Below are 23,563 nucleotides of genomic sequence, written 5' to 3' on the forward strand. Positions count from 1 at the left end.
TCGAGTCGACAATTTTTTTTGAGGCAAGCCAGAAGCGTGCCGAAAGTTGGATTATAACAAATTTTAATATCTCAGATCATGAACTAATAATAATAATAATAATAATAATAATAATAATAATAATAATAAAGTACTGTTGACGGTTGGTAGTGCTCTCAGATCTGGTTCCACAATGATCGCCGCTGCGGCTGCCGCCTTCGTCCTCCTCCTTTTCCCTGCCGTTCTCGCCGCCGGATGCTACTCCTCCATTTTCAGCTTCGGCGACTCCCTCGCCGACAATGGAAACCTCCTCCACATCGACGGCAACCACAGCGCCGGTTTCGCCTGCCTGCCGTACGGCATGACCTACTTCGGCCGCCCCACCGGACGCTTCTCCGACGGCCGCCTCATCCTCGATTTTATCGGTACTACACTCCCTTCTACTCCCCTTTCCTCTCCGTAAGAAATCGCGATTAATATCCCCCGCAGCGGAGGCGCTCGGATTGCCCCTTTTGCCGGCCTACTTGGATCAGCGGCGTGTCGGCGGAGATTTCGAGCAAGGCGCCAACTTTGCGGTGGCAGGCGCGACGGCCCTCGACAGTAGCTTCTTTAAGGAACGAGACATCCACAACGACTTCACCAATGTCTCTTTAGGCGTCGAGATCCGGTGGTTCCGTCAATTGCTCCCCTCACTCTGCTCCTCCCCTTCAGGTTTAATTTCTCCCATCAATTTCAGATCTTGCCTTTTTAGGATTTAATCGGGTTAATAAAAATAAAACACAATAATTATGTCATTTATAATCAAAATTCTAATTAAATGATCTAATGCATTAAATATTATTACGGGATTTATATTATTGGATAGGGATTCAACGTGCTATTAATCTATTTTAAAAATAATAATGGGTTGTTAATGAATTATGAGTTATTATGTGGATGGTCTTGGTATATAAAAGAAGAAGCTGATTGATGTGGGTATCTTGAATCTTGGATTCAATAGAGCTTTTTTATCTCCCTTCCTCCTCTCGTCCCCATTGAAAAGGACTATGGATTACCTCACTCTTGTAGAAGATCATTCCGTGCTTATAGAAACTTCTGCTACAAGTAAGAGATATACTGACATTAGTTATGGACTCCGGTTAGCATTTGACATGTTGTTGTATCAATTTGGATATTCAATATTGCTGATAGATGATAGCTAGATCTCGTAATTGATACATCATAAGGATTATTTCCCATGTATCGCTATTTGATTTCAATTGGTATCAGAGCTTAGGATTAACCAATCGTCATATTTTAAGGTAAAGAACATGTATCTGTCGAATATAGCATGCATACGTTATGATTGAACCAATGGATTGAGTTTTCACATCATTGGCAAAGAACGCTATTGACAACGCGATTTTAGGATTTTCATTTACCAATCGATTGCCATATGAGCCAATTGATTGGGATGCTTAGAATTGTGGATAGAAAAGGATGAAATAGATTTTTGAACCTAGGTTGTGTACAGAAGGGTCTGAAATCAATTGGTTAATATCAATCAATTGTCATAAGGAGCCAATCGATTGGATAACCCTAGGTCGGATACAAAAGACATCAAAATCGATTGGGCAGTTTGACTGATTTTCACCAATCGACTATTCTTCATTGGGTTATCCACATAAGGTCTCCAAATCGATTGGTGGATCGATTGATGTTTACCAATAGATTAGAGTGGATGAACTTGTGAACAGAGGCCTTCTAAGTTGATTAGGGAACTTGATTGCTATGTACCAATTAATTGTCATTGATGTAGCCAGGAATTGACATATAAGGAGTATCAATCGATTGCTACCTGTTGACAATTGATCGATTGGTAGTCGAGATCAATCGATTGGTAGCCGAGATCAATCGATTGATAACTGATTAGTTATGTTTTCATCAAGTTTCCTTGGATTCTTCTTCACACTTGCTATTTAGTTGAGCTAATACTGTCGCTAAAGCAAGAACTATTAGGGAGGCTAGGGGTATTTTTATAGATGAATGTATATCCTTGCTAAAGATTGTTGGCAGAAAGGAAAATTTTTTTTTATGCCAGATGTATCTTTAAGGAAGCTCACAAGTCTAGTTTGACTTCTAAGTCATGCACATACTATGTTGACTCAAAGGAAAAGTATTGTAAATGATACTTGAAAACATGAGTTAACTAAAGAGACTCATAAATAAAGTATCATACGTAAATACATCGGCCCAAAGGAATGCTAGTTATGTGACGGATGTATCTTTAAGGAAGCTCGCAAGTCTAGTTTGACTTCTAAGTCATGCGCATAATATGTCGATCCAAAGGAAGATGCACTATGTGACCGATTAAAAGTACTATGAATGATACTTGAAAACATAAGCTTACTAAGGAGGCTCATGAATAAAGTATCATGCGCAAATATGTCGGTCCAAAGAAATGCGATTTATGTGGCTGATGAAGATAATTATTAGTTGTTTGGAGAGTACCAATAACAAGTTACAATTTAGTCCAAAGACTTAAGTAATGTTGCACTCGGTATTTCAATTACTGCACATAAAGTTATATATTTATTTGTTGCATTTTGTTACTGCACAACTATAAATATACATGTTTTGTTTAGAAAATTGAGGTATGTTCTTTACTTTTGTTTATGTAGTGCTCTAAATGTCTGCTAATTTAAACATCTCGTGCTTACTGATATAAACTTTGGACAATGGAAAGAACATATGATAATATTATTACGCTGCATGGATTTAGACTTTGTATTAAGGTATGATCATCCTACACCTTTGACTGGAGATTCCACTACGGATTAAAAGGTGATCTTTGATAAGTGGGAGCGATTGAATCTCATGAGTCGTATGATCTTGAAGATGTTCCTTCTAGAATCACTTAGACATTTGATAACTGAAGATGAGGATGCTAAGACCTTCATTAAGGAATTAGCGAACCGATTTACCTCAAACGAAAATGTCAAGACTACTACACTTCTCACGAAGTTAGTGTACATGTGATACAATGGGAAGGGTAGTGATGGTCTCTTTTTCCACTTCTCTCAGGCTCTTCCTCTCCAGGACGCGAGATCGGCTTCCCCGTGGCGAGATCTAATACGGATTAGAGCTTGAGCCGACTTATCAGCACAACTCTTCTAATGCTCAAGTCAGTGATCGAGCAAAGAAGGAAGAAAATGACTAAAGAAGAAGAAGATGAAGAAGAAAGCTAATGGAAAGCAGTCGCGTCTATTTGCGAGAATAAGAGAACCAACCTCCTGATGCCTTGCCTCCTCGATGCCTTATATAGATCCCTAAAGAGAACCCCCATGTTATCTGCCTTCGCGCACCTTTTGGCTACTTCCCACCTAAGTGAGTGAAGGCGAGTTTGTTGACGATCCATTATCATTCCTCGACTTAAGGATTACCACATAAGATGGGGAAGGAATCACGGGGACTACCTCTTACACCCACTTCGTGTTCTCCATTTGTTGACCACGTGGTGAAGAGGAAGAAATCAAGGGAACTTTCTCTGACATCCCGTTTGTGTTCTCCATTCATTGAATGACACATATCAATGACCAGAAGCTTCTATACCCTTTGATGCTGAACAAGCCCCATACAGCTCGAAGGAATCACATTGCTTAGAGAACTTGGGTCGTATTGCTCATGGGGCCTTAGACATATTGTTCGAAGGAACCTCGTTATATTGCTCGGAGCAACTCCATTATATTGCTCGGAGGAACCTTGTTATATTGCTTGTAGGAACTCCGTTATATTGCTTGGAGGAACCTTGTTATCTTATCATATTGCTTAGAGGTATAATCTCAGACATCATCAGATGCCCTTCTTTCAAGTTGGACTGAAGAACGAAGTCGAATGAAGTTTGATTAAATATGTAATCAAAGGTTGGATAACACTGACTACTATCATGGGTTGGGAACCAATTATATATTTTCATATTGCTCGGAGGTATAATCCCGAATAACATCAGATGTCCCTCTTTCAAGTCGGATTGAATAGCGAAGTCGAATGAAATTCGATTAAATGTGTGATCGAACGTTGGATAACCCCGGTTACCATCATGTGTTGGGAACCAATTATATATTATCGTATTGCTTGGAGGTATAATCCCAGATACCATCAGGTAGCATTAGGGAGTATTTCATGGATATGTCAAACTTAGTTATAAGGCTTGTGACACTAAAGTTAGAAATGCCTGAAAACGCCCTTATGCAGGCCCAACTCAAGGCATAGGGGCCCATTGATTAAATAATTAAATAAAGATATTAAAAAAAATAGATTGAGTCATTAATATTAATTAATGATAGCATACACATTAATAAATATCATGCTAGCCCATTATGACACTTATTAATTAATTCATTATTCCTATTTATACATTTCACGTATCCTTATTTCCTCATAATTGCACAAGATTTTATTTTATTTAATTATATATTTTATAAAACTAATAAACTCTTTCCTTCTCAAATCTCTAAAAAACCCTAATTGTTCTTTACCAATATTTCGTGTCTATTTCTTTTCTCCTCGTTAATTTTGTATGTTTATATTCTCTCGCCAGTGTCTTTTTTTATTTTCTTATCAATAATTTTGTACGTTTATGCTCTCTTACCGGTGATACTCTCAAAGAACGCCGTTCCCCTCCATCGTTGATAATATTTCTTTCTCATTCTTTCTTTCTTTTCGTCAAACATGAATCAGAGATTTTTTTATCGATACAATGTAAAGTAAAATGCTTCGTAAAAAAATCAAAATTAAAATTAATAAAATTTTATTTATATTCAATGTCTCAAAAAGATTAAATAATTTAATGGTGTTAAAAAAAATTATCTAATATTAGCGAGAAAACTTAATTTTATATAAAAATAATATTTTATATTTTAAAAAATAAATCATTTTTTAATTGGTCATTCTCAATCCCAAATTCAAATAAAAAACCTCGAGAAATAAATTTTAAAATATATATATTTTTAAAAATTTACTTTTGCCTAGGGCCTCGGGAAATTTTGAGACGGCTCTGCCCTTATGAACCTCATTCTAATCTCTTTGCCTATACAATTTACTGCATTTAAAATAAGTTCTAACACTCAAAAGAAGTGGACAATAAATGATCTTATAGCTCACTATGTACAGGAAGAAGAGAGATTGAGGCATGATACATCTCATAGTGCTAATTTTGTATCTTCGTCTCAGTATTCGAACAAGAAAAAAAGAAAGGATAAAAGTAAGAGTAAGGGTAAACATCTTGTAGTGATTGCGGCTCCATGGCATAAGATGCACAAGTAACAAGATTTGGACTCACTTTATTTCTTACGTAAAAAGAAAGATCATCTAAAGAAAAATTCCCCCAGATACGTCAAATATAGTGTAAAGAAAGGTAAGCTTCTCAACTTTGTCAGTTCAGGAGTAAACCTAACTACTGTACCTAATAATATTTGGTGGATAGATAATGATGCAATACTTACAGAAGTGTAATTATGAAGGGTTACCTCAGGAGCCGAATGTCAATTGATGCTAAAGATGCATCTATATGGGAATTGGCAAGAAGGCGAAAATAGAGACGATAGATGTCTTTAGAGTTTATTTAAGGAATAATGTACTTTTAAATTTGGAAAATACATTTGTAGTGTCGTCATTTAAATGAAACTTAATTTCTATTTCATGTTTGGACAAATCCGGATATACTTGTTCATTTGGAAATGGAAAAAAAATATGTTTTGAAATTCTATTTTATGTGATAATGATTCTTTGATTGATAAACTATACAGATTAGGCATTGAAATTCATACGGATAATATTATGATGTATAGTATAGATGTGAAACGTCGTTTAACGAGTGAGATTTTGGAATCCGCATTGAGTGTATCAAGAAAAAAATGACTAACAAAAGTAATAAATGCTCAAAATAGAGTAATGGAATCTTAGAGTTAATACATAAGGGCATATGTCAACCGTTTGCTAAAACTTTTTGAAATGGTCAAACATATTTTATTAGTTTTATAGACGATTATTCCCAATACGGATTCTTGTACCAAATTCATGAGAAGTCGCAATCCCTAGATATATTCAAAACCTTTAAAGTTGAAGTTGAAAATCAACTTGGTAAGAAGATTAAGAGTGTCAGATCAGACCATGGTGGTGAATACTATGGTAGATCTGACGGATTAGGTGAACAATGTTATGGATCATTTACAAATTACCTTGCAGAGTGCGGAATCATGGCGCAATACACTATGCTTGGGACCCTTCAGCAAAATAGTGTAGTAAAGTGACGAAACCGGATCCTAAAAGACATGGTGAGAAGTATGATTGCATTCTCTTCTCTATTCAAGTCTTTATAAGGTGAGACATTACTGCGGTTTACTAACTCAACAGAATTCTTGATAAGGTGGTAATGACAATCTCATACAAGTTATGGACACGTAGACCGCCTAGTGTTAGGCATCTACATGTTTAAAGTTGTCCAATTAAGACTAGGCTCTATAGGCCTAATAAAAGAAAATTGAACTTAAGAACTGTTAGCTATCATTTTGTAAGATACTCAAAAAACTTAAGAGGTTTTAAGTTTTATATCCCCTTGAGTAGATCTTTTTTTGAGACGGATAATGGCAAATACATTGAGGATGGTGAGAATGATAAAATTAGGAAAATATCATTTAAGGAGAACATTGGTTATCCTAATATGGTAACTAATGAAGCAGCTAATAGTGAAAGCAAACATTTCATCAATGGTACCAGAAGTTTGATCAAGTGGTCTTCTTTCATATAGTTTAAAGAGAATCTAGTTGATCAATGTTTGTATATAAAGTTCAGTGGGAGTAAGTTTATTATATTTGTTCTATATGTGGACGATATATTGCTTGCAATTAATAATAAGGGTTTATTGCTAGAAAACAAGTCATTTTTATCTGGTGAATTTGAAATGAATGATCTTGGTGATTCATTCTTTGTTTTAGGCATATAGATTGTTTGTGATCATTTAAGGTGTACACTTAAACTATTACTGATACGGTGATGAGGAGGGGTCCCACCCCTCGGAGGATAGTTACCACGTGGAGGGCAAAGTCAAGGCGGTCAACGCTTAGAAGTCATTTGCCGATCGGACGAGCATGTCCCGATCGGGAATAGAAAGGCCCGATCTGATAGCACCTTTGACTCCGCCATGAGGCGAGCACCCGACACTCAAATAAGAGGACGACAAAAGGAGCAGTATGCAGAAATTGGGTCGAGCGACTCTTTCACTCGGCCTAGCAGCAGACTCGACATTAGCTGAGCACGCGGACAGTGGACTTCCGGCAGAGCGGCTATCCCGCTCGGTCCAGCAACAGAGCATGCGGATAGTGGACTTTCGACCGAGCGGCTATCCCACTCAGCCCGACAACAGACAACACGTGGATAGTGGAATTCTGGCCGAGCGGCTATTCCGCTTAGCCAAGCAATAGACACAGCAAACTATCTTTCGACATCCTTTTGGGAGCTAGTGTCACCGCTGACAAGCGGTATGTTCTGACAGAGGATCGTACGGCGGAAGCTTCCACTGTCACTTCAGAGATATGCTTGGTCCGTTAAGGTACTGTGTCAGAGACACTTTACCGACAGGTCTTTTTAGGGAAAGCTTAGAGGCGCGTGCCCGCCTTGGGAAGCGCGAACATGCGCTACAGGAGCTCTATATAAAGAGGGGTCCAAGCATCGGCGGAGGTATGTTATATTCACTGTTTACGCTACAGTAGTCTTCTTGTTGCTCCGATTTCTAGTTCATCGCTGACGACTGACTTGAGCGTCGGAGGGCCAATGTCGGAGACCCCTTCCCTGGTTCGGCACTGACGTAGTATGTGTTGCAGCTCCGCGCGGAGTCCACAAGAGGTCAGCATGAGCATCACATCCCCAGCTTTCTGTCTCTTCGACTTTCGAACAGGATCAATTACTAAAGGTCTATATAGAAAATATACTTATTCGATATGTGACATGTAAAATTATACTTCTGGTGACACATATGTGTTAAAGGGTAATAGATTTAGCTTGCAACAATGTCCACATCATGAACTTAATATTAAGGAAATGCAACAATTTCCTTATGAATCGGTAGTAGGAAGTTTAATGTATGCTTAAGTATATACGCGTACATTATGGGCATGTTGGGATGATATTTGACTAACCTGGACCAAAGCATTAGAAAGATGTAAAGAGGGTTATACGGTATTTGTAAAGAATGAAGGATTACATGCTCATATATCAGAGATTAAGTCATCTGAAGATCATTGGATATTCAAACTCCGATTTTACTGAATGCTTAGATAGTAGGAGGTTCCCCTTATAATATGTCTTCATATTGGTGGGAGGGGGTATATCATGGAAAAACGACAAACATACTCTAATAACTACTGCTACTATGGAGATAGAGTTTATAGTGTGCTACTAAACTTCCAATCACAGGATATGGATGCAGAACCTTATCATAGGATTACAGATCATCGAGGGTATTAACAAATAATTGAGAATCAACTGTGATAATAAAGTAACAAAATTATGTTCCAAGAATAATCGTAGTTACGTCGAAGTCTCAATGCATCAACATAAAATTCCTGCCAGTTAAAGAAAGAGTTTAGAGTGATCAAATTATAATAGAGAATATAAAGACAGATTTCATGTTCGTGGATCCACTCACCAAGAGTTTGTTGCCCAAGGTGTTTCATCAACATGTGTTGAATGCGAGGGTTCTTTCTTTAGATGAAATACTAATTTGGTAGGAATATGTATTTATATGATACTCTATATTAATGAACACATATTTTTAACTTACTGTATGTACTAAAGTTTTATGTGTGTATATGATTTTAACTCTGAACATGAGGACATCTTAATTTACTATTATAGTTTTACATACAATTTTGTAAGTATGATATAAGACTTAGTTTTGCGTTTTAAGGTTGAATCATAATTTATCGTTGCGGTTTAGCATAAGGTTTTGGTAAATATGATTTATGTTGGAACCCCAAGGTTGTTTTGGTGTGATCAACATGTTAAGTTAGGTCCTGTGTGTTTCTAACCTTGTGTCTAAGTGTGCAGGAGCTTAGGAACACAAGTAGTCGAGCGGAAGACGCAGCTAGCGAAAAGGACGACAGTCCGAGGGACGAGGTGCTGCGGAAGAGTACCCCAGTGGACGAGAAGGAAGCGTGCGGTGGTTCCGAGGGACGAAAGCCGGAGCGGAAGATTACTTGGGGAGCAAGAGACGCAGGCGTCTGAGGGACGAAGATTACGGATGAGTACGCAGGCGGACGAGAAGGAAACATGCGGTGATTCCGAGGGACGAGAAGCCGGAGGGAAGCCCACTCGAGAAGACCGGAAGTTGGGTTCGGGTGAGCCCTTTTCCGGATGGCAGAGATCACTCAAGTGAGCGGATCCGGAGGAGAAGAACTGGACCGAGGCGGGACTAAACCAGAGAAGTGGTCCCGGACAAAAAAGTCAACGACTGTTGACTTTGGGCCCCGGGGCGCCCAAAACCCTTCCGGGCGCCCGGACCCAGTGTTTTCACCAGATCGAGTCAAAACTCGATCTGAACGTTGGGGGATAAAATTTATCCCCCTAGAGCGCTCGGAACCCTTCTAGGCGCCCCGACCAAGGCTATAAATATAGCCTTGGTCCAGAAGCTTTTCATTAATTCAGAACTCACGCATTTCTTTCAAATACTTGTACGCTTTCTGTAATTAGCTTCTGTTGTGCGCTTCAACTTTGTAAGAGGCTTCTCCGCCTGAAGGAGAAATTCTAGTGCGATCATCTTTCTTGGATTAACAACCTCCCCGGTTGTAACCAAGTCAAAACCTAGTGCCTCGTTTTCTGTTTTGATCTTAGTTTATTGCTTTGATTATTTTACAAGTGTCAGTTTAAGAGTTCGAGAAGGGTTGGTTTGTGTTTTGATTTCTGCAGGGCTATTCAACCCCCCCTTCTAGCCGGCCCAACGGTCCTACAAGTGGTATCAGAGCCGAGGCGCTTCAGGACCGCCGAACGAAGCAACGTCATGGTCGGACCAAGCATCCATCCGCCGAAATACGAAGGGGACTTCTCTACGTGGAAAAAACTGATGCAGGTATTTCTTACAACAGATATTGAACTATTTTTAACAATGAAATTTGGCTTTGAAACTCCAGAGAATAAGGAAATAGATAAATGGACAAAAAAGGAGCAGGCTGACTTCGTGGCGAACGGCAAAGCAGAGTACCATCTGCTAAGCGTTCTTCCGCCTCAAGAAGTCAACAGGATAGGTAAATACAACTCTGCAAAGGAACTTTGGGAGAAGTTCCTCGAGCTGCACGAAGGTACGTCCGAAGCCAAACTCGCTAGACGAGATCTGCTTCGCAATCAGCTCACTAGCCTGCGACTTGGGGAAGACGAGACAGTCGCACATCTGCACTCCAGAATAAAAGAAATCATCACCGGACTCACGAATCTCGGAGAAAATGTAAATAATCGAGATTCGCTCAAGTACGTCTTAAATTCATTTCCAAGAAATTCAAAATGGGCATAACTAGTAGATGCTTTTTACATTTCGAAGGACTTAGAAAAAATTTCATTATAAGAATTTTTTTTCAACATTTGAAGTGCATGAGACAAGATGTGCAGGAATGAAGGAGCCCAAGAACAACGTCGCCCTCAAAGCTTCGAGAGACGAACCTGAGTCGGAATCTTCTCTCGACGACGAGGAAATGGTAATGATGGTAAGAAGATTCAAGAAACTTTGTAAATCCAGATCTACTAACCATCCGCAGGGGAACAAGAAAAGGACGATCCGCTGCTACCATTGCGACGAAGAAGGGCACGTCAAGGACAATTGCCCCAAGCTGAAGAGCAAGAACAAGGAAAAGGGTAAGAAGCCTATCCAAAAGCGAAAAGCCCTAAAGGCGACGTGGGATGATACGTCGTCGGAGTCGGAAGTCGAGACATTCTCCAGACTTGCTCTAATGGCAAGTCATCAAGACGACGACTGCGAGTCAAGCTCTTCCGAAATGAGCATCGAGAGCATCGATGAAGGAGGGGCTTCGTCAGAAAAAAGCAGCAGTTCAGGGGGAGACACGGAAAACGAACTCGATAAGGTAAGTCAGGTACGTTCTCTTCCTCCCGATAAACTTTATAAATTTGTTAAGTTATTAACTAAAGACTGCTGTAAAATAGAAAAAGAAATAAAAAATTTAAAAATAATTTTAGCTAAGTCTTGCCTTCTAGAAGAATTAGATAAATCAAAATTGGAAAATGAAAATTTGAAAGTTGAAAATAATGATTTGAAAATTCAAGTAGATAATTTGAAAAACCATGCATTATTATCTAAAACCAATGCTAGAAGATTTAATAATTTAAATTGGTACTTTAAATATCACCCTGGACAAATTAGGAACATTTCAAGAAAAAATATTCCTAAAAACGTTTTAGTTAATCCAGTAGGTTGGAACCTATATTGGATTCCTAAATCATGATTAAACTAAATTTTAAAATTAAAATTAGCGCTTTAAATGAGAAAATTAAGCAAAGAATTTCTTTATGAGGCTTTGTCAAGGAAGTGGTTGTTGCTCCAATAACCAAGAAGGCCTAGTGCCTCGCCACGACCTGGAAGCCAAAATATTGAAATAAATGTTTAATTAACTTACTAATGAAGCATTAATACAAGAATTAATTAGTGCTTTAAAAAGGGTTATTCAAAACATTTTATTTCAATTTAGAAATTTACTTACTTAGAATTTTTTTTAAGTTAGAAATATTTATCAAAATAATTCTTGCAAAAACTTAAACTTGTTTCTTGCAAAAACTTTAACCCTTAGATTGTTTCTCTTGGAACCCCATTTTTTTTGTGATCAAAGGGGGAGAAGGGAAAGTATAAGTCTAGGGGGAGGTAGATAGATTTAATTTTTTAAGGGAAAGTATAAGTCTAGGGGGAGGTAGATAGATTTAATTCTTTGTCTATCTTTTTTACTGAGGTAAATAGAGTTATTTTTTTCAATCTTTTTGTACTTAAATTGCAAATTAAGTTAAGTTACTTAATTTTATTTAAAGTCAATTTTACCCTAGCTTAACTTGGGTTGATCACACCAAAAAGGGGGAGATTGTTGGAACCCCAAGGTTGTTTTGGTGTGATCAACAAATTAAGTTAGGTCCTGTGTGTTTCTAACCTTGTGTCTAAGTGTGCAGGAGCTTAGGAACACAGGTAGTCGAGCGGAAGACGCAGCTAGCGAGAAGGACGACAATCCGAGGGACGAGGTGCTGCGGAAGAGTACCTCAGTGGACGAGAAGGAAGCGTGCGGTGGTTCCGAGGGACGAAAGCCGGAGCGGAAGATTGCTCGAGGAGCAAGAGACGCAGGCGTCTGAGGGACGAAGATTGCGGATGAGTACGCCGGCGGACGAGAAGGAAACACGCAGTGATTCCGAGGGACGAGAAGCCGGAGGGAAGCCCGCTCGAGAAGACCGGAAGTTGGGTTCGGGTGAGCCCTTTTCCGGATGGCAGAGATCACTCAAGTGAGCGGATCCGGAGGAGAAGAACCGGACTGAGGCGGGACTGAACCAGAGAAGTGGTCCCGAATGAAAAAGTCAACGGCTGTTGACTTTGGGCTCCGGGGCGCCTGGAACAGTCCGGGGCGCCCGGAGCAGCCCGGGGCGCCCGGAACCAGTGTTTTCACCAGATCGAGTCAAAACTCGATCTGAACGTTGGGGGATAAAATTTATCCCCCCAGGGAGCCCGGAACCCTTCCAGGCGCCCCGACCAAGGCTATAAATATAGCATTGGTCCAGAAGCTTTTCATTAATTCAGAACTCACGCATTTCTTTCAAACACTTGTACGCTTTTTGTAGTTAGCTTCTGTTGTGCGCTTCAACTTTGTAAGAGGCTTCTCCGCCTGAAGGAGAAATTCTAGTGCGATCATCTTTCTTGGATTAACAACCTCCCCGGTTGTAACCAAGTCAAAACCTGGTGCCTCGTTTTCTGTTCTGATCTTAGTTTATTGCTTTGATTATTTTACAAGTGTCAGTTTAAGAGTTCGAGAAGGGTTGGTTTGTGTTTTGATTTCTGCAGGGCTATTCAACCCCCCCTTCTAGTCGGCCGAACGGTCCTACAATTTAGACCCGATTTAGATCATAAGAAGGACTTATTGAGAATAGACATATACAAATCATATTTCGTGTTAATCTTATACTACACATTCACATTAAATGTATGTCGTTAATGATATTAATACGGTGATTATTGTTAGGTCTTATTACAGTTATAGTAACTCTGATTTCTTTAGTTCTATATTAATTGAATTAATGTGTTAAATTGTTTGAAGGGGTATTTAACTTATAAAGTTTTGGCATGTTGAACGTATACGGTGTCAAGTATAACTCAAGTGAGAGATTGTAGGATTTAATCTCTATTTGGTAAGCTAACATTTGATTAACAACAACACAACAATTATGCCATTAAGGATCTAAACTCTAATAAGTGATCCAATGCATTAAGCATTAAGGGCGTTTATATTATTAGATGCATATTGAATGTGTAAATCTGTTAACCCATTTCATTAACAATAATGAACTGTTAATTGATTATGAGTTATTATATAGATGGCCCTTATAGGATGAGCCAAGATATATAAGAGAAAAAGCTCATTGCTTTAGACATTTCGAATCTTGGATTCAATAGAGTTTCTTCATCTTCCTTCTCTTTTCCCCATTGAGAACGATTATGGATTGTCATCCACTATTGTAGAAGATCATTCCATGTTTATAGGAACTCCGACAAGTAAGATATACAATGACACTAGCTAGGGACTCAGGTCAGTATTTGGTTTGTCATTATATCAATTTCGATATTCAATATTTCTGTTCCTGCCCAAAATTGATGAAGGCAGTGAGCTGGGACGTGGCTCTGCGTTGATTCAATGAAGACTCTGCGTTGTCCTACAATACCAGAAGCGTTAGTGCCGGACCAAGAAAGGAGTTCCTGGCGTTGGCCCTCTGACGCTCAAGTCAGTGCTCGGTCTCAGAGAGAGTAGTGAACTGTAGCGAATGACATGTGTAAATAAAAAATATCGCATACATCCGTTTATAGATGGAGAACCCTTTTATAGTGTCACTATTGTGTTGTGCACGTATTTCAAAGTATTAACACATTTTTCAAAGTTTTCCTAAGAAATAACAGGTCATAAAATGTCTCTGACATCTTTCCTCAAATGAGCCTACAAATCACTTTAAGTTGACAAACTGAAAGCTTCTAAAGAACAATTTGCTGGCAGGATATTCTCTGTTCTTCTCGACACAAACTTCCAAAAGGATTCCGTGTGACAGTTATCTAAGTTCCGCTATATGCTGACCTGCGGCCAGTCGGCTGGTATATCTCTAACTCGACCATATAGAGTAAAGCTACTGGCTTATTTTTCATTTGACTTTCATGTTGTTAGAGAAGTGCAAAGTGTTCGATCGGACCAAGGTCCGATTGACAAGGACGGTGAGCCAAATAATTTAGTATTTGACTCTTAACCTCAGCTGCAAGTTGCGGAGGACGACCGTTCAGATGGTACGATCGGCCTTTAACGTCCGACCGACACTGAAGACCCACTCAGTCAACCTTGCCTGATCCGCAGTCGGCAGTCCGTAGTCTCGTGGTCAATCCGACCTTACGACTTTGACCGTTTGATTTTATCTCCACATCACTCTTGTTGCTTTGACTTGCTTTTGCGGTAGACCCCTTTTTATTACCGTATCAATTTCCTTAAAGATAGATGATTACAAAATCTTATAATTCATACAATTGTTTTCGATGTATTGCTATTTGTTTTCACCCATTTCTAGTTTTGCCCAAGTTTACAAATCCAGATTAATTTCGATGAATTAGTTGAAGATTCGATTTGTGCGCATATTGAAACTTTGATCTTTTAGATAAGAACTCTTTGATGGCAGATTGCGCAGACACGCTGCAAGATTCTCTCATCATGATGGGCGAGATCGGAGGCAACGATTACATATACCCGATTTTTCAAAGAAGAAGCTTGGAGGAGGTCAAATCCTTCGTTCCTTTCGTCGTTGCCACCATCAGCTCCGCCGTCACTGTAACTTCCAAATCAAGTCCACTCTCATCCTTCTTTCTTCAATTTTCAAACCGAATTTTCGATTTTCAATCCAGGAACTGATCGAGTTGGGCGCCCGAACGCTGGTGGTTCCAGGAATCACTCCTCTGGGATGCCACTCCGCCTTCCTCACCGAGTTCCAGACTCAAAACGTCGACGATTATGACGCCGGCACCGGTTGCCTGAACTGGTTGAACGAATTCTCCACCTACCACAACAGCCTCCTGGAAGCGGAGCTCCAAACGCTGCGGGGATTACATCCTCACGCTACTATCGTCTACGCCGACTACTTCGCCGCCATAATCAGCATCCTGAACAATCCAAACCAGTTCGGTGAGTGATCGAGTGAGCACTTCTCGCGAATGATCGTTGAGCATTTGATAAGTGTGTGTTCGGTTTAGGATTCGGGAACGACACGCTCGTGAGCTGCTGCGGCGGCGGCGGCGTTTACAACTACAACCCCCGGATCGAATGCGGCTCCGACGGGTACTCGCTCTGCGACGAGCCATCGCGCTGCGTGATATGGGATGGACTCCATATGACAGAGGCGACGCACCGGATCATCGCCGGCGGCTTGTTGCAGGGTCCTTTCGCCTCCCCTGCAATCGCCGACGCTTGCGGATTACAGAGCGTCGTTCATTCGTCAACCAGTAGAATCGTCTCTTAATAACAATTTCATCTCCATTAATTCTATCTGAATCTTCTTAATCAAACTTGCTTTCCAATTTAAAAATTAATGAAAAATTTCCATAGAATTAAATCGATAATTCAAAAAATTATCATCTTCTTAGACAAGTTGATTAATTTACTTGTTTATTCTTGTTGCTTATGGTTTGAATGTTTTTCTGAAATAAAACTTTCAGTATTTATTTTTTTTAATGAAAAAATTAAAAATTTATGTATCCACTTTAAGTGCTGAATCTCTTTTAAAATTTAGACTTTTTACTGAAGCACGTAACATTATTGTTTTATATCAAAAAAAAAATAAAAATATATATATATATATATATATATATAACTAGTCGAATATATACGATTTAATTTTATATTATTCTGAATTTTCTATTTCTATCAATTAATTTCGATCAAAATATTGACTTAAAAAACTTAAAATGATATGAAATCAAGTTTTATTTGTCTAGTTTTCTTAATTATATATATACTTTCAAATATTAATTTAACACAATATATTAAGAATAATAAATTTTTAAACATTAATTAAATTTTTAATCATTTTTAAAAAAATTTTAATCGATTTTATGTATTAATAACTTTAATCCATTGCTACAATGTAAAAATCAATTAAAAAATATTTTTTTTATGATTAAAAATTTAATTTTTATTTAAAAAATACTATTTTTAATATGTTATGTCAAATTGATATTTGAATGCATATATCTAATCAGAAGAATTAGACAAACACATAAAACCTAATTCCATGTCATTTTAAGCTCTCTAGGTCCATAAGTCGATTTCAAACGATTTCGAGCAAAATCGGTAGATGGATCTAAAGAGCTCAGAATAACATCAAACCGGATCATATGTGTTCTTCTAGTTCTCATAATTAAATTAATGTCTTCAAATATCAATTTAACTCAATATATTAAGTGCGATGATTTTTTAATATGAATTTAATTTTTCAAATATATTCATGTTCAAAAAATGATTACTCTCAATATATTGTGTCAAACTGATGTTTGAAGACATATATATAATCATGAGTACTAGACGAACACATAAGATTTAGTTTCATGTCATTCCGAACTCTCTCGGTCCATTAGCCAATTTTGATCGATTTAGACAAAATTAGTTGATGGATCTAGATAACTCGGAATGACATGAAATCACATGTATTTTCTAGTTCTCCCGATTATATCTATGCTTTCAAATATCAATTTAACATAATATATTGAGTGTAGTGATTTTTTTTTAACACGAATTAAATTTTTAAGATATATTCATGTTCAAAAAATCACTACTCTCAATATATTATATCAAATTAATATTTAAAGTTATATATATAATCAGGAGAACTAGACGAACACACAAGACTTAGTTTCATATGATTCTGAGCATTTTAGGTACATCGGTTGAATTTAGTTAAAACTAATTGATAGACCTAGAGAACTCGGAATAAAATAAAACTAAGCCCTACGTATTCATCCGGTTTATATATATATTTATATATACTCAAACATAAATTTGATACGAGCGGTGATGTTTTCAACTTAAATCTTGATATTTGCTTTTAAAATATCTACCTATTTTAGGAAAAAAAAAAAAACCTAACTGATTGCTATCGTATATCAATCGATTCGGATAAATGCGAAGGGGTAAAATGGAATTTGAAAGTAGGGTACATAATTTGAGTATTTTGAAAAGTTTGCTACCAGGTTGGTAAAAAGCGATTTACAATCTAAGATTATGGTGTTAATTAACCTTGTCAACTCTTTTTGTTGGTCAAAGAGCTCGTTAACACAAGTTAAGAATAGAGATGTAAATGAATCAAATAGTTCGTGAGTTATTCGGAGTTTGATTCTATAAAAGTTCATTTGATCTCATTCGTTTATCTTATTGAGCTAAGCTCGAGCTCGACAATTTTATCAAGCTGAGCTCGAGCTTAAGGATATTCGATTCATGAGCTCGCGAACATGTTCATTTAGAGGCTCGCGAACTCAGGCTCGAGCTTGGCTCATTTAAAAGACTTGAGATCGGCTTAAAATGAGCTTGGCTTGCGAACATGTGTTGAGTTTATATTATTTTAATTATTCGGTCTGTTGAATATTTATTCAAATGAGTTTTCTACAAAACGAGCCTCAAATGAGTCAAAAAAATGAACTCTAAAGCAAGCTCTAAAACGAATCCGAGCTCGCTTAACGAGTTAGGCTCGTTAACTATATATGATAATCGAATTAATAATGATCCAAACTCGAACTATTCGCGAGTTTGATAATTCTAAAATGAGTCGATCGAGCTCAAACCTTGTGATAAAAATTTGATTGGAGCTCCAAATATAACTTAAATGAGTCGAACTCGAGTTAAATACTATTTAATTCGGTTCAATTCATTTACATCCCTATTAGAAGATTGATCCAGGTTTCGATTAAATTGTTTTATTTTATCTTTAAAATTCATTGAATTAATTATTATGGCTCTAATCTATCCTACTCACAGTTAATGTCTATGAAAGAGACCTTACAGAAACAAAAAATGTGATATTTATTTTTTATTTTTCTAAACTTATTTCATAATTAACTTGTTTTTTTTCCAACTTTTAAAGCTCTAAATATATTAATTCCCTTTAATTCATTGAATATAGAATAGAAGTGATTAACAGCTGTTGGTGCATTAAAATTTGCAAGTAACCGAATAAATAATTGGAAACCTTACTCGCAAGGTAGTTCACATCATAGTTTGCAAAAACACGATCCGGATTATAAGATCATACGATTCTATGATTCAGAAACCCAAAATCAATCTAGGATCATGTAGAATCGAGTTTTGTAGTAGGATCGCAGCATGATCGGTAGGATCGGAACAGAATCGGAGCAGGATCGGAACAGAATCGGAGCAGAATCGGTGGAAACTTTGAAAGGTCATAACTTTTGACTCGGATTGAATCACGGGACCTATAATATATCAAATCAAAGCTCGTTCAGAGATCTTTAATAAATTTTAAAATTTATCCTTAACCACCATATTTCAAATTCAAAAAATATTATTTAAATTCTTTTTAGATGTCTAGAAGATTTTATCTTTTTTTATTATCTTTTTTCATCTTATTAGGGTTTTAAATTATTTAAACATATGTTTAACTATTTTTGAGTTAGTTTTTTATCAATAATATTTTGTCATTTATTTTCCCTAAAATAATAAATTTTTGAATGTCTATTGTCTAGTATTGTGTGACATCAACCCGTGTTTAGAAGATTATTTCCGGCGTTCATATTTGAATCAAATGATTCAATAGCTTTTGGTATATACGTTAGGTGCTTTGTTGGCCTGTAAATTGAATTATCTTATAAACCAAGGAAATATTTATGACATTGAATGTGTTATTATTATTGTATTAATAAAAATTTTATATTTTTCATTTTATGATATGAAAATATAAATATTATTACTATACGAGAATGATAGTTGAATTACAAATTAATTTAAATTTGTAAATGTAGTAATGTAATTTGAGGTGTTGAGTGTAAATGATTGCATATATATATACAAAATTAGTTATTTATTTATATGTAAATGAGTATTTTAAGTATTTTTTTTAATTATTAATCATGTATGATAAGATTTTAAGGGGTTTTTTTGTAAGATCGTACGATTTTACGATTCGATCCTGACCGATTCGATCCTGATCCTAAATCGACTCTACGTAGAATCACGATTCTACAAAACTATGGCTCACACCTCTTTATCAACAATTTTCTTTTATTATTTTAATATCTGATATTATTTAATCACTGTTATTTTCAATATGAAATCTTAGAGCAGCCAATGGTAATATATATAACGTCTATTACAAATCAATATAAATGAGCGTTATAATAACATTCACATATTGTTAATAATAATAATATAAATAAATAAAAACATATTTTTTTACCGAAAAATTTATTTTAATTCTTGAGTTTTTACATTTCTAATTAGTTTTCCCTTAAAAATATAATTCTGGAACTATTTTTTCTAAAATTGTTTGAATGATAGAGGACTAAAAAAGACAACCATTTGGATGGCTTTTTAGTAGCTTTTCATGAATAGTCGCTGTTTTTAGGTTTGCAGTGGGTTCTTTTCTGGTGCGCGTCGCAATGAATCAAGTGTTTCAATTATGATAATGTCGGAATCAATAAAAGTGCCGTGAACATCGTGGGGATTACTGTGATGATCTAAGACTTTTGGGAATGTAATTAAAAATAAAGTTTAGGGCGAAGTGAAATAATCATAAACTATTCGATGGGGTTTTTGTAAATTTAAAGCGTATCTGATCTGATGCAGGTGCGGGAGGAAGTGGGAAGAGCAGATGAGCATTACCGTCACCGGCCACAGCCTCAGCGCTGCCATCGCCACCCTCTATGCCATCGACGTCCTAGTCAGCACTTTCTAACTCCTAAGGCTAGTATATAAAAAAAAATATTTATCTCAATTTTATTAAAATTTGAACTTCAAAAAATATTTATCTCAATTTTTTTAAAATTTGAACTTCATAATTTATGATAATTTATGATGACAAAACTTTATACGTTAGTCATCTAAGTATGAAGATTTGAATGCACTCATACATTAATTGCTTAATTGGTACATTTATTGATCATCTAAGTATTATCTGTACTTTCTAAAATGCGTCTCTCAGAGTTTTCCTTTAATAGATGTTGATCCTGTCCGAAGGCTGAATCAACGGACGCTGAGCACGTGGCGCTCTCCAAACGGCTGACGTAGATCTCCTGACTGTCCGCACGGACCTCCGGTGAACCTACACAGAAGTCGGGCCGAGAAGGGGTTCCCGGCGACGACCCTCCGACGCTCAAGTCAGACAAAGCTCAACCAGAAAGTGGCTCCAAGAATTGTAGAATGCGTACCTCCGGCGAAGGATGATGACCTTTATATAGGGCAGTGGAGAAACGAGTGCACACATACCGAGGTGTACACGTGTCCTCAGCCCATGCCCCAGTAAGGGCCTGTCAGTGAGCTTACCTGACCCCATACCGCTACAGTCCAAGCATGTCTTCGATGGGACAACGGAACCCCTTGTCGTAAGATTTGGAGTATGACCTAAACGTAGAACATGTCCGCTGTCAGAAAAAGATGTCCCTTGTCCTTTTGCCTTTACTCCCTGCCGGGCGTCCTGCCGACCCACCTCCGCCGACATTCGGCCGGCCATATATGATGGTTTACTTGGGAGATTCTCAATCATGTGCTTTATGGGGACTGTTAGCAGTAAGCTACCTCATGTATTCAGCCAAGCGTGCCATCCGCTCGGCTCTGTGATATTGTCCGATAAGCGTCGGAACCCTGACTTTCGTCAGGGTGCCTTTAACCACTAGATACTGGCCGGCTGACCGGCCGACCCATCTCTCTCTCCGGCCGGCCACCTGCCCTTTTGACTTCCACGTGGCGTTGACTCCCCATAACGGGGGTCCCCTGTTCTTACCGCCGGATCACTTGCCTCCCCCTCAAGTCTAGTCGAAGGAGGCGATTAGTCCGACTGACTGGACTGCGAGTCTAGCCGGGCGGCGCATGCGTGGCATTATCCTCCGCTCAGCCTACCACAGGGATGACCTTGAGGTTAGTCGACAGCCACATTCCTTGAGCCTCCTCGTAATCTGCGCCAATCTTCGACATTAAGGCTGAGCATGCGCTCATAAAATGCTTCGAATTGCTGAATGCCACGTGGCGCACTGTAGTCATCGTACGGCGGCGACGGCATGGTGCTTTGATGGGATCGAAGCGGTTTGAAATGGACGGTGCGATGCACGCTTTGATTCCTGTAACCTGGATCCAACGGTGGAGGCTGCCCGGCCTCCACCCTATAAAATCTTCATTCTCCCCCATTCCCCTCATTCGCTTTCTCGACCTCTACCTTCGTCCTTGATATTTCGGTGCTCCGGCGATTCCATTCCTGCTCTCCGACGCTCTCCGGCGCCTCTTCCTTGATCCTTTTCCTCGCTGTAAGGCTCTATATCTTTTCTTCTTTATTTCCGGTGTTTCCTCCACATTTCTTTCCTCAGTTTCAATCCTTGGGGCCTTTTTTTCGCTTGCTGCCGCCTTTCATCTACCTTTCCGCCTTTTTTATTCCTTCCGCTCGGATCATGGCTAGTTCTTCTCATCCTGAAGACCAGTCCCTCGGCCCATGGTACACCACCATGCAGTCCCGATTCGACCAGCATGATTTTGATGTTCTAACAGACAATTTTGAAATCCCCAATGATTTTGAACTCCTTTTAGCCGGTCCCTCCGCTCGGCCACACAGGCCGCCGCGCGGAGCCTTCTGTGTCTTCCGCGACCAGTTTACCGCTGGTCTGCGTTTCCCTGTACATCCTTTCATTATCGATGTTTGTAACTTTTTTGGTGTTCCGCTCGGCAGTCTAGTACCCAACACTTTTCGCCTTCTCTGCGGGGTTGTTGTTTTGTTCAAAATCCACAACATCCCCCTCCGACCGGACGTCTTCTTTTATTTCTATTACCCCAAGCAATCCGAGCCGGGCACCTTCATGTTTCAAGCTCGGCCTGGCTTAGTCTTCTTTAACAAACTGTCTTCTTCCAATAAACATTGGAAGGAGTATTTCTTCTATATCCGTATGCCCGAGCAGGCCAATTTCCGGACCAAGTGGCAGGTTGACCTACCCCCCACTCCTGAACTGAAGAAATTCAAGACCCGACCGGATTACCTCCATGCTGCAAACATGCTAGCCGGTCTACGGCTCGACATCAACAAGCTTCTTCACGAAGGAGTGATGTACATCTTCGGTCTGAGTCCCATACGGACTCCTCTTCCGACCGGCTTCGGTAAAAATTTTACTTGGGCGTTTGCTTTGATTGCTAACTGATTTTTCTCCTTTCCTTTGCAGCGGACATCGTCATGGAGTCGGTAATGGCCGGCATTCTGAAGAGAAAGGCGGCGGCGCTCGAAGCCGCTGCCGCGAAGGAGATGGAGGCGCTCGGCATCCAGCCGGTCGGCTCACATGAAGGAGAGAGCGCTACACAGGCCGGGGAGTCAGCCACTCAGACATCCCTTCCAAAGCCAGTGGCTGGCGCAACCCTTAGCCATGAGCCTTCCGCTCGGGATGAAGGCTCAGCGCCGGAAGAAGAGCAGCCTCGCCAAAAAAGGCGCCGCGTGGAGACTCCCCTCCGGTCAGCCACCTCTGCGGTTCAACCTTCCGCCCAAGCCGCTACCAGTGCTCGCGGAAAAGCCCCAGAGGTCGAAGCCATTTCGTCCGATCGGACTCCTTCAGAATGGGACGAGCCAGCGGCCCCTATTGAGGCTATTCCGGTCAGCACCCTTCCCCCCGCTCAACCAGTCCGGCGTTCAACCATCCATTCTCAATTTTCGGCGCCGGCATCTGATCCGCTTCCGGGCGCCGGTCGGACGGCCCCTGGTCATGGCCGGACGATTCGAGTCACTCTTCACCTTCCCGCTGAAGAGTTGCTGCCGGAGGCCGACCAACCGACTGCGCCCGAGCATACTATCACCCTGAAGGGGCCCCTCGCCGAGATGTGGGCCGACGCTCAGGCACGCGTCGCACTGATCCTCATCCAGAATTTGGCCAACAACCATATGCAGCAGGCCACGGGGGTAAGTTTGGTAGATTACCAAGTTTTGTATTCATTCCTTCCGATCGGCCACTAACAGCTTTTAATTTCTCTCGTTAGAGATGGGTGGAGGAAATTGCGGTTTCCAACCGCTTGGCCTTGGTGGATAAAGAGCTGCGACAACTGAAGGCTGCAGTTGGTCCGTCCGGCTCTCAGGGCCCATCGTACTCTGA

At 39.3% G+C, this 23,563-nt stretch overlaps 1 protein-coding gene across 2 annotated transcripts; it reads left to right on the plus strand.

Moving 5' to 3' along the window:
- Positions 1-118: 118 nt before the first annotated feature.
- LOC121972167 (GDSL esterase/lipase At1g28590-like) lies at positions 119-15,845 on the plus strand. Of its 2 annotated transcripts, none has more exons than XM_042523839.1 (5): positions 119-404; positions 469-690; positions 14,893-15,062; positions 15,137-15,413; positions 15,482-15,845. In XM_042523839.1, exons 1-5 carry the CDS (start codon positions 173-175, stop codon positions 15,745-15,747), a joined length of 1,167 nt encoding a protein of 388 aa, XP_042379773.1. In that variant the 5' UTR covers positions 119-172; the 3' UTR covers positions 15,748-15,845. The 2 variants fall into 2 exon arrangements, with proteins under 2 accessions (XP_042379773.1, XP_042379774.1); XM_042523840.1 differs by having other exon boundaries at positions 120-404; positions 14,914-15,062; positions 15,482-15,843.
- Positions 15,846-23,563: the final 7,718 nt, after the last annotated feature.

This window comes from Zingiber officinale, chromosome 4A (genome assembly GCF_018446385.1).
Source record: "Zingiber officinale cultivar Zhangliang chromosome 4A, Zo_v1.1, whole genome shotgun sequence".
Classification (NCBI taxonomy): Eukaryota; Viridiplantae; Streptophyta; class Magnoliopsida; order Zingiberales; family Zingiberaceae; genus Zingiber; species Zingiber officinale.